Source organism: Haplochromis burtoni, unplaced genomic scaffold (assembly GCF_018398535.1).
Source record: "Haplochromis burtoni strain Fernald_Lab_line unplaced genomic scaffold, NCSU_Asbu1 Contig_114, whole genome shotgun sequence".
Classification (NCBI taxonomy): Eukaryota; Metazoa; Chordata; class Actinopteri; order Cichliformes; family Cichlidae; genus Haplochromis; species Haplochromis burtoni.
The window spans coordinates 1,143,165-1,155,254 of NW_024582475.1; the positions used below are offsets into that span (position 1 = coordinate 1,143,165).

The 12,090-nt window shown below is 44.1% G+C and overlaps 1 protein-coding gene across 1 annotated transcript in view; it reads left to right on the forward strand.

Annotated features, from left to right (window-relative positions):
- Positions 1-12,090, forward strand: part of otud7a (OTU deubiquitinase 7A) — a 45,822-nt gene that overhangs the window by 20,546 nt on the left and 13,186 nt on the right. Inside the window, exons 3-10 of the mRNA XM_005928738.3 lie at positions 3,129-3,282; positions 5,364-5,549; positions 5,659-5,877; positions 7,095-7,196; positions 7,724-7,851; positions 8,471-8,583; positions 9,935-10,062; positions 10,155-10,304. Coding sequence (XP_005928800.1) covers positions 3,198-3,282; positions 5,364-5,549; positions 5,659-5,877; positions 7,095-7,196; positions 7,724-7,851; positions 8,471-8,583; positions 9,935-10,062; positions 10,155-10,304 — 1,111 coding nt within the window. The 5' untranslated portion in view covers positions 3,129-3,197. The remainder of the gene's footprint in view (positions 1-3,128; positions 3,283-5,363; positions 5,550-5,658; positions 5,878-7,094; positions 7,197-7,723; positions 7,852-8,470; positions 8,584-9,934; positions 10,063-10,154; positions 10,305-12,090) is intronic.

The following is a 12,090-nucleotide window of genomic DNA, read 5'->3' on the forward strand; positions in this document are numbered from 1 at the left end:
TCCATCCACAATACGAGGTTAGTCATTCATATACTGCTGCATGGGCTGGGCTGTAGTTACATCCTAAGGTTTTAAAAACTGAGCTTAAATGATTAGCAGTAATAAAAGCAGAGGGAGGTCAACAGGGATCACTGACTGTTTTAGGAGCTTTTTGAGATTAAATAGAAGAAAATACAAAACATTAAACATGTTAACAACACAAAAGCCATATTAAACCCAGACTACTTTAGGCCCGGAAGTAGGATTCGTCACGTCATCACGTAACGACCGGATAGTTGATTTCACTTCCAGCCTTCTCTGTATGAAGTCCATTCACATGTTTCACAGAGCAAAAACCTCACCATCAAAACAGTAAATAACAGAACAGTTATGCATGGTATATGACACTACCTTGAGCCAGCTTTCTTTCGATAGGCTGCCTCTTGCATACAGAAGGTTTAAACAAACAGGTGGGTGGGGCTTCTGTGTTCTTAGCAAGAACTGTGCCTGAGATAATTGTATAAGGAATATTATCTCTCTGACACTGTGGGATTACCTATCCAGTGCTGACCACAGTATTTGAAACTTTGGCCATGGTTAACATGATTATCCACCACTGTAATGCTAAATCTATGGAAGAAAATAAGAAACGGCGTGTAAGATCCACTTTAAAGTGGAAGTAGTGTTTTACTGTTTCATGGCAGTTGATCAAGCTGGAGATAACTTGACCGCTTTGATGTGTACAATGTCACAATAGGGCACATTTTATACACTTATGGTAAGACGTGTGCACAGAACGCTTAACAGAAAAGTGTTGGAAGTGATGTGCTTTCTGCTTCTGCAAAAAGGCGAGGGTCTTCTCAGGTCAGAGTCAGACATATATGGTCATCACAAAGTGTACACAAAGCTCTGCAACAACTTTTGTGTAGCTTCAGTTTTTTGTTATGCGAGCACAGATCTCCACAGGTTTGGAGGTTTTCAGGGAAGTACCATCCAAGTACTACCTCTACTACAAGTCCCATTTTTTACAGTTTGTATAACGATATAAATCAAACTAAAGTAAAGAGAAAAAAAAACCTGTTTAACAACAGCAGCCAAATGATTGTACTCATTTACATTCCAAAACTGCTTACTCCTGAATTTACACTGATCTATATCTGGATATTACAATTTGAAGGAAACGTTACTGGTCAGTTTTCCAAAGTAGTTCATCCATATTCTACAAAAATGACCCTGAGAGGTACAGAAGTTGCATTTGAGTTTCAGTCCTTTTGCTGCATTTGTCAACTTGCCTTCACATTTTGCAGAAGTGTGAAAAAGCCAACAGAGTTGGTGACTAACAGGAAGCTAGATAGACCTATAGTTATTATGGCCCACATGTTTTTACATCAAGTAGAAAAGCATACATTTGGGTGTTTGAGTCATAATTACCTCCCACAGGGAAAATGACCTCAGTAGTGCTGCTCTTATGGGAAAAGATGAGACCCTGGCTTCTAAAGAATGCGCTCTCTCTCATTCCTTCTCCACCGTTCGTCAAAGATTTTTCCTTTGCAAAGCGTTATTGATACCCTGATAGGCAGCCTATTAATCCATATTGAGCCCTTATAGTGTAATTACGCACACAATTGGTGCCTCTTAAGTCCTCAAAGAAAATAAATATCTCACAGACTGCGTTCAAGGGTTTAGAATTTTCTCTAAGTGGCATTTATGGCTGAAATAAAAAGTTTGCCTGTTGGTTATAAAAAGAAAATGTCCAATTTCAAGTATGTAAAAAGCCAAAATTATAAACGTTGGCTCATAGCTTTATTATTCACAGTCGAACACTGTAAATGTTGCATTTCCTGTTTCTCTCGGTACAATAATCTACATTCAACACAATGCACACTAAGTAGGTCAGCTAAACTAAAGCTTAAGTGCAGCTTTAACTCATTAATAATGCATATGACAAAGACTGAAGTTGCTGGGTCTTGAAGAATGATGTTTCTAAATCTAATGCCAACAATCAAAAAGCACTCAAGTTATATTCTTTTATGTCTCGTGCCTTTAATTTCCATGTGCTGATAATACTGACTGAGGGGACACTTTGAAATAAAAAAATTTCTGTAGTGCTCAGCAAAAGATGCCACGATATTCTGCTGTCCCTCATTATGCTTTTTGATTATTTCACTGGTTTTCTGTAACCTCGGAAGTGGGAGTGTCTGCCGACCCACAAAGCTTATCCGAACCCTGATGGAAAGTCCAGTCCCTGTGGCGCACTTGGAGCTAGCGCTTCTGTCCTGCTTGCCTCTCTCATGCGTGGGCAGAGTATCTGGATGGCTCCAACATGCTCTCACTCCTCTTAAGGTCAAAGTTTCACATCTGAACTGTTCTCCAACCTCTGTTCAGTACACAGAGGCCTGGTGTCAGAGCTCCAGCCTGTAGGTGTTTGTTTCTTCACTGACAATGCTCTGAGCTCAGCTTCCCCGTCACCCACACAGAAGGAAGGGGAATGAAAGCTATGCGTGGACTCATTCATTCCATAGACCGAGGGAGTGAGTGCGCGTGCGCAGTTGTGTTATTTATGACCTAACAAGGCAATGTTTGTTGATGATTAGAGCTCGGGTGTTATAGCCATGATGTAAAAATCCCATCACACTAAATAACATCACACTGAATCACACAACTACACTAATAGTCAGAGGCATCCTTCCTCTGTCTACATCAATAATATCCGTATATTGATGTGTTCAGATACTGGATCATACCCAAAGACCACAGGTTGACACTCAGTGGCTGGAAGAAGCTCAGTGTTGTTATGTTCATGGGCAGTTGGCCAGATTCTTTGGGCATAAGCAGGTGAGTCCTAGTTGTGGTTTTCATATTGCATCTGTGATGCTGGTTATTATGTTGTGACTGTTAGAAGAGGCTGGGAGGAGTGCTGGGAGTTGAGTGCTCTTCACATTACTATGAACTATGCTCTATAAAGCATTGCACACCAGTACAAGCTGGCTTGAGCTGCTGGCTAGGATTAAAACGAGGCAGCGGGGCAGTCTCTTCTCAAAGGGGTTAGTGAGGAATCCGTTTTTAAAGGTGTGGCCGATGCTGTTGAACAGTGTGTTTAAAACCTGCTTGTGTTTTTCTTTGCCTTTTTTTTCCATATTCCACCTCAGATGAGAACGTGAAGCCTGGCGTCCACCAAGGCCACCGCTGCACCTTGGGCAGCGCACACACATGATCACATGACTCTGGACATGGACGCGGTCCTGTCAGACTTTGTTCGGTCCACCGGGGCAGAACCAGGTCTGGCAAGAGACCTGCTGGAAGGTAAGAGATGACTACGCGCTCTTTTCTTGCGAAATCTAAATATTTATATGTATTGTTTTGATTGGCTGCTCCCAGTTATGCCATGAGCAGAGAAGAGGAAATAAGCGGAACGGAAAATAAAGAAAACAGAAGACGGACGGAGAGGAGAGGGGCCTGCGTCGGAGAGCAAGCTTGCTGATTTAGAGGCCAGTGTGACAGTTTTACGAGGGCGCTCCCCAGAGAAAGCTTTGTGCCCATTCATTGGAACTCATTGAGGAGCACAGTGTTACTGGCACTTGTATAGCTTGGGTGCAGCTCCAAAAAAAAAAAAAGAAAAGAAAAGGCAGCAAAATGCACACGGCCTCAGAAAGCTGATTGATAGCTGGTTGAATCAGCTTCAGTAGATATATATGTTGTGCGTTTCTACTCTTCGTTCGTCCACAGGAAATTCTGTGATTTCATCTAATTTAGCATAAAGTGAAGCACGCTGAACCATAAGTGCAAACGCATTCTTGTCTGCTTTACAGGAATAAAAGCGTGCACCACAGTAATCAGGCATCCATTAGGGTGATGAAATCCTCGTGGAGTGCTGGCAGCACGCGTGTGTCCTGGAATTTTTTTTTTGTCTGGGTGTATATAGTACATCCAGTTTCGTCTCTTCGGATGAAGAGTGAGAGTTTTGAGTGTCCGATTCTCTGCTACTGTCAGTTTTTTTCCCTGATTGTGTTTTGGCACTTAACCTCGGTGGACTACACGTGACACTCACAGACACCAAACAAGACAGTGCACTCAGACAAGGCAGACAAGAGCCTGGATGAGCTGTTTCAGTATTGTGCTTTGGTCTGATGTTGTCTTAGTTTTAGAGGCTTGAATCAAACAGCTGCTCTGTGACCCTGCGGTCTGAATCAAGTTGGTGTGAAGAGACAGAGAAACATGACAGAGCACATGTGGTGCTTCCCCCTAGAGGCCTGTTTAAGTACTGAATCTACACTGTTGAATTGGTTTGGGGCCTTTATTGTATTCAGATTGTGATGTACGTTCATACTGCATGAATTTATGTGGGTTTTTGTTTTGTTTTTTTTGCAGACGACAGGCATTATAAATGAAAGCGTTGAAACAGTGCTTTCCAAACCAAAGTTAATAGCAGGCTAATGTGGAAGCTTTTAAAGACAGTGCATTAGGTGCTGAGTGGCTGTGCAGCTGGACCATAAGTTGTATTCCTGTATTTGTGTAGCTCAAGATACCGAGATCCATAGAGCGAAATAAGCTTTGCATTGATTGATGTGAGAGACAGCGATTAGTGGTGTCGGTTCTCATATCCAGACGCTTCGCAATCATCATGTCTGGAAGTCAGCAAGAGAGGACAACTTCTTGCAGGTCTCTTTTTACAAAGGGATTCCATTAATGGACTCTGACTCACGAACATGCTCCGATTACACGAAGACACACCCGTGGATTTTGAAATGACTGGTTTGCAGAGAGTTCCTGTGGCATTGTTAAAAAATATCACACTGTGGTATAATAAGACTGAGACTTGACTCGTGTCTTTAAAGCCTTGAGGGGATTTCTGTTAGAGAGACAGCATCCAGAGGAGACAACTGTGTCTCTGCATGTGTTGCCAGTATGTGTGTGGGTCTCTTTGTGGGTCCCTCCTTGCACATCAGGATATTGCTGTCATAATGTTAATGGATCTGCTTCCCTTCACTGTCTTTATAACCTCGATATCCAAGTCTGTATTTTACGTGAAGCAGCGTGTTTTCCTCGGGCAAAAGCACTGTGTGACTTTGCTCCATATGGATGTTGTATCGTTATAACTGAAGCTCATTCTTTAAAAATTTTAAGATATAGGAATTTGTCGGAATTTATCTGTGCTAAATGATTTATGTGGCTTATCTGCAGCATACTCAGCAGCTTTTTGCATTCTGTCCCAGGGTTCCCCTTTACTTCCCACAATAGGTAGCATAGGTAGTGTTTTTACCATGAGATAACCCTGTTTACTGTAAGCTGTAGTTAAGAGTGTCTTGATGTGAATGTTGGCTTTTTTTTTTTCTTTCAGAAAAGCCTTTTTTTAAAAATAAAAAATTTGTGTGTTTCTCCTCCAGGTAAAAACTGGGACCTCAGTGCTGCTCTAAATGACTACGAGGAGCTCAGACAGGTCCACACTGCCAACCTGCCGCAGGTCTTTAACGAGGGCCGCTATTACAAACAGCCAGAGACGCGTGACACGCCCACCCATGTCAGCAAGATCGACAGACCGTGTGCACAGAAGCAGGAGGACAATGCACAAGGTAGCCACCTCAGCGCGACCATCGCCAAGATCCAAAGAAATCTTTTTCTTTCATCTTTCAGTTTGCTTTCCACTCGTCCCTTCACTTTTCATTTGTCTCTCATTTTCAGAGAAGCGTCTCTCGCGTGGAATCTCCCATGCCAGCTCTGCTATCGTCTCCCTGGCACGGTTGCAGGTGGCTAGTGAGTGTACCAGCGAGCAGTTCCCTCTTGAGATGCCCATTTACACATTCCAGCTACCGGACCTCAGCGTCTACAGCGAAGACTTTAGGAGCTTCATAGAAAGAGATCTGATAGAGCAGTCAACCATGATGGCTTTGGAGCAGGCTGGTGAGTACTGTAGGATGTTAAACATTCACTTAAAGTCCTTCTGCTCCTACTGATATGGGATACGTGCTTTTCCCCATATTCTCAGTTTAGTGAGAATAAAATGTTCGTCTAACAAAGCAGTAGCAGTGAGAAAATGCTCTGAAAGTCAGTGAAGCAGACAGATGTAGAGGGCTAGACTGAAATTAAGACAGAGAGACTGAGCAAATCAGAGTAGCAGCATCATCTGGAAGGGAGATGACAACGGCTAATTCAAAGCATCCGGGACCCCAAAGGATTCATATCCCAGCCGACGCTTTGAACTATGGAGAGAAACTAGTTAGAGAAGTTTCCAATCTTCCTGCAGACTTTTCCACACCAGGACTGCAGAGACTGTAAAACCTCCTAAATTTGATTCTGTTCAAGGTCTGCGAACACTCAGCCAGAGAAATATTGGGTCAATTAACCGTTAACACATAAATAGGACAGAATCAGTCTCTTTATAGTTAAATATTTAGATAAACTCAAGATTTATCTGATCTCTTGTGAAAAAGTGATGGATTTACTGCTGCAAATTTACTCTAAACTTTATAAATCGCAGACTGTGGGTACCAAAGCTTAGCCACTACTATAAAGTGCATATCTCTGCAATTAGGAAAAGGTACAGTAAAGTACATCCAGTTGTGAATTAGCCTTTCTTCATGGGTGGTTGATTCTCAGCAGTAATATTCCATGTGCAGGGCACATGTATTACTCTTTGATGTAATGTCATAAAAAGCGCTGATAAGTCAAGCTAGTCCAACTTTCTAGACAATAAACGAATATTTATTGTGAGAAATAAAATCAGGAGCTGCAAATCGAGAAAACATCTGCATTCTGAGCCCATCCACACTGAGGGGTAAATCATTCAGACGCTCTTCTGTGTTTAATGTTGTTAAATAAATGATGCAGTCAGATCACCCCCGGCTCAGAGCAGTGCGGCTAGCTGCAGTAAAGCACTGTGTGGTGCCCAGGGCTGTGAAACAGTCGTCTCTCCCTCAGGGATGCAAGCACGGCTATGATGAAGTGGAAAGCTGTACGTACTGTAAAAGTTGGGCTGAGGAGGAACTTGTTTTAGGGAGACGTGCTGGTTTTGAAACAAATTGTGCTTGTTGGAAAAACTGTGTGTTTTCTTGCCTCTGTGATGTAATTAATAAGTGTATTTTCTGACATCCTCGTGTTGCTCTCGCTGTTGTGCGCAGGTCGTCTGAACTGGTGGTCTACAATGTGCACCAGCTGCAAGAAGCTGCTCCCTCTGGCCACCACAGGGGATGGGAACTGCCTCCTGCATGCTGCCTCGTTGGGTGAGTTATTCACTATTCATAATTTACGCTTGAATCAAAAACCCGGTAATAATGGAGCGCTTCTCTAAGCATCAGCTGTGCGAGCTGGTGTCATGTCTATCTAAAAACCATGTCAGTGCTGCAGAGCAGCTGCTGAATATAAGGAATAGTCTGCGAAAGATGGAGCTGGAGAAAGCCAAGGAATCAAGGAAGGGAAGGAGGAAAGTGACCTATACACTGCAGGAGACTTTCAGCCGTAGGGTTTAAGAGACAACGCCATATTCAGGTATCTGCTGAAAAAGGTGGTTGACTCCTCAGTGTGAGGACTGCTAGCAGCACAGGGTTAGGCACACCGGAGTTAATGCAATCTACTGTGTCTGTCAGACAACTGAGGCTGTTTGAAGAGTGATGAAGGACATTTTTAATAAAAAGCCATGGACACCTCTGAATGATTTATCAACATAATCTTGTTTTGTGTGTAATGGCCATATTGTTTCATCTCCTCCGTCCTACCATTCAGCAACATGTCATGTGTGTGCATTTATCAGGGATGTGGGGCTTCCATGACAGAGACCTGATGCTGAGGAAGTCCCTGTACACCATGATGAAGAGCGGAGCGGAGAGAGACGCTCTGAAGAGGAGATGGAGGTGGCAGCAGACGCAACAGAACAAGGAGGTAGGGAGAGCGTCAGTCTTCACACAGTGAAACTCCTAAATGCACCGCATCCTCTTTCATTAATGACATATTAATACATCCATATGAGCAAGCAAGCATTAGATGAGCCGCAGTTAATAGGCTCCGATTTTGCACTTTTCGATTTTTTTGCTTTGATAAAAAATGATCTTTCCACGATCGCAAGCGTGCATTAGTAGCAGTGCCGCTAATACTGTCAAATCCTCTACATTTCCTCCATTTTCTTGATATTCATGTATTAAAGAGTTTTAAAATCTATTAGAAAAACGGTGTCACCAAAGATAGCTCAGCCCTAAGAAGTAGTCCAGATGCTCATGTTTTAAAAACGCCCAAGGCGTCCTGGTGGCCCAGTGATCTAAGATGCATCTCATGTAACGCAGCGTCCTGGTTTGCGTCTGGGCACGGAGCATTGTTTCATGTCAGCCACCTGTCTCTAATTACCCGTATCTCCTGACTTTCTCTTTTACCAAACACTCATTAACGGTGGAAAAATGACAAAATGTCCACAAATGCAAGCTGCAATGGCAAAAAATGGGCTGTCTGGGTGAACACTGTGCATATTAATCAGAATTTCCTTTTCTTTTCTTTTTTTTTTCTGCAGTCGGGGCTGGTGTACACCGAAGAGGAGTGGGAGAAAGAGTGGAACGAACTGCTAAAGTTGGCCTCCAGCGAGCCTCGAAGTCACCTCAGCAAAAACGGGAACACCAGTGGAGGGTACGGGCTTACAGTCGAGCGCACAAGCACATTCAATTTCCCAGACACATTACCACTGACCAAAATTCAGCAAAAGTTGCTCCTGAATCACTGCATAAAATGAACGGAACGAAACGGAAATGCAGCAGCGAGCAGTGCCATTTTAAACCTACATTACAACCCTCCTCCTTTGTTTCCTAACCCTGGGTGGTGAAGCGCTGCACAAAGCCCACAGCTAAAACAAAAGTGACCTTCTCAGTAAAATCAATTTGTCAGGGAAACTCATTGTTTCCACTTGGACAGTTTCTCTTCAGAACCGCTGCCTCCCTTTAATAACATTGCTGAAGCTAACGCGTGAAACTGTGCCATCTACTGGCTGTCGTCAGTATTAATCATCTGAGCTGTGAACCTCCCCTGAGCTGTGGGTTACTTTTAGCTGCAGAAAGCTGCATAAATAAGGGTAACGCAGGGTTTATCTCAGGCTACAGAGGCAGATTTGAAACGTACTCTGGTTTCCTCCTCCTACGCAGAGAAACTTGTGGTTTGTCTCTGTTTCCATATTCACTGAAATAAACATACATACTTTCTCATGTAGGTGCTCGCTATAGTGAAGTGAAAACCGCTCTGACGGACAGACAGGCTCATCACGGTGTCTGCTGAAATACATACAGTGCCATTTAAGGAGGCTGTGGTTATCTGTGCTCGTCATCACTAACTTTTGTTTCAGTTGAAAGTGAAATGTAAAAAAAACCAACAACAACAACAAAAAAAAACTCCTTGCAAACCGTTTCTTTGTGAGTGCGACATCTGAAAACAGCACAGTTTTTCTGTGTTATTCCTCATGTTGGTGCAATGCCGTCCAGTGCTGAAAAATTTCTGTTAAAGGAAATCATTTCCTCATTTAATCTGGTGTTTTTAACCTCTCATTGAGGTTGACTGTGATACGGTAATCAGGTTAGGGATGTTTGATGGTCCTAGTGTGAGATGAGGCCCTAAATAGGATGAGTGGGATCGCATATTAAGAGGCTCTTTATTAGAGTGAATTTGGCAGCGTGGCTGTTTGTGTGGCTGACAACTTAATTGTTGTACATCCTCTGGTTCCCTGGTGGCTGCATGCCTGAGAGCTATGGCTCTCCCTTCCCTTTTCTCGTTTTCCTCTCCTGCTCTCTTTTACTGAAACACATGTATGACAGGATGGGCATCGTTGTCCTGTCTCTTAAAGCGAGCCAAATGGGAAATGGATTCAAGAGGATCAGATTAGGCATATGATTGGCATGGACATTGCTATTTTGGCTGGCCTCAATACAGAAGCAGGAAATTGCTACAGTGTTGCAGTGTGTAATGTAATGTTTTTGGGGTCTTTTCCCTTCAGGGTGGATAACTCAGAGGATCCGGTCTATGAGAGTCTGGAGGAGTTCCATGTGTTTGTGCTGGCCCACGTGCTACGCAGGCCAATTGTAGTGGTGGCTGATACAATGCTCAGAGACTCGGGAGGAGAAGGTAGACTTGAACGCATGTCGACTCGCTCCTCTCTGGTACAGCAGTTCAAGCGATAGAGTGAAACTAAATATGGTTCTCTATCTGAATTCCAGCGTTTGCTCCCATCCCGTTTGGAGGGCTCTATCTGCCCCTCGAGGTGCCCCCGAGCCGCTGTCACTGCTCCCCACTGGTCCTGGCCTACGATCAGGCGCACTTCTCCGCACTGGTGTCCATGGAGCAGAGAGACCAGCAGCGCGAGCAAGGTAAGATGTCCAGCAAAAAACCAAAAACCGTTTCTATACCCTGACAGAAAGAGCCGACGGCATCCTCAGGTGGGAATCTTTAATGCAAAACCTTTTCTTGACCTCCTGTTCATGAAAATTCAAGGTTTTTTTCTGACAACATCTGCAGTAGTTTGACAGCCATTGCTTTTAACTTGGTGGGTGGAGGACTGCGAGAGGGAAGACGAGTGGTCTGCCTGTCCTGCTAGAGGTGAATAATGTATGAGACAGCAGTCTAATTACTCGTGATCCATTATTTAAACAGGCCAGTTGGCAGCAGGAACCAGAAAGTGGCCAACATGCAGGAAAGTGGACAGCACGCTTCTTCTTCTTATTAGGAGCTGACCGAATAATTCAAAGCTCACCTGCAGTCACTGTTGTGAGTTTAATTTGTCAGAGTAGGGGTGTGTGTTTATATGTGTGCCTCTTTCACAGGAATTTGTGACACGGTGCTGTGCAGAGCATATTGATTGTGTTATGTTGTGGTAAGGAAGTGTGGATTGTCCCTTGTGTTGAGCAAGGCTTGTTTTGTTCACTCAGATGCCAGCGTTCCCACTCTGGGTGCGTTGCTCGCTCTTGAGGTCAGAGCATTTCTCACACGGACGTTTTTAATTGATAAACAGAGTGGATCTCCCTGACAACCAGTCTTAGTAGTCACGGCACTCTTCTGTATCTGACTCAGTGGGTGGAACTCACGTGTCATTTGCGGGGGCAGCTGGCTGACTCCGTCTCTGTCTCTTTTTCTCACTCGCAAGCGAACAAGCAGTTTCATTCTTCCTCTTTCCTCCTCTCTCTCTCTCTCTCTCTCTCTCTCTCTCTCCCTCTCTTTTTGAATATTCAAGGTCCTAATCTGGGTCATCAAACACCAACCTAGTTATTAAGTCCGTCTATGACCACTGCAGGCTAGCAGACAGACATGATTACTAACCTGCCATTCCTGCCCTGCAGTCATTCTCTTTAATGCCCCAGCAGCACATCAAAGCCAGTCTACCACACAGCTGAGAACTACTGAATACTTACACTAGTGTTTGGGGATTTGGCGGGCTGATGGATTCTCTTCTTGTCCACCAGATGGTGCATATACCCAAAAAACACACAGCAGCCTGATCACAACACCACTGCGTGGCTGTACTTTTTCCTTCTGGTACAGAGTGTACTGTGATAGGATCAGAAAGTGTTTCATCTGCAGTCTTTCTCCAGTATGCCATGTGATAACCCGTACTGCATGGCTCTTATACAATTCTGGACTGCTTTCATTATGAGTGTCAGCATCTGCAAATGTGTTATGCATATTTCTCTTTTATGCACACATTTTTATAACGTGCGTCTGCATTTTAATAGAATTTGTAAATTTCTCAATGCAGTACTGTGCGGCCGTGCTGGTTCATATCTCTGTACGGCTGCCAGACAGACAGGCGGTCAGTCTGACTGACAGACCTAATCTTCCACTGCCAACTAGGGCAGAGCCAGACCCAGCCAGCCCCGAAGACCTCACCACATCACCACATATGGGCAGGGTCCCGGGATGCTTGGGGCCCCAGCAAACCAACCCGCTCTTCTGACAGTAAGGCCACTGTGTGGACGTCTCAGGTGGATGCTTACTCTCAATTTCCCTCTTCCACAGTGAAGAGCATCCGAGGGTCTCTTGGCCTTGTGTGTGTTCAGGTGTCAGGGACTGGGTTAGAATAGTGGCTCTTTATTCCGCCCTCTGTGTGGAAGATTATAGTGGAGTCCTTCCTAGTAACCTGACTCTAAATCACCCTGACAG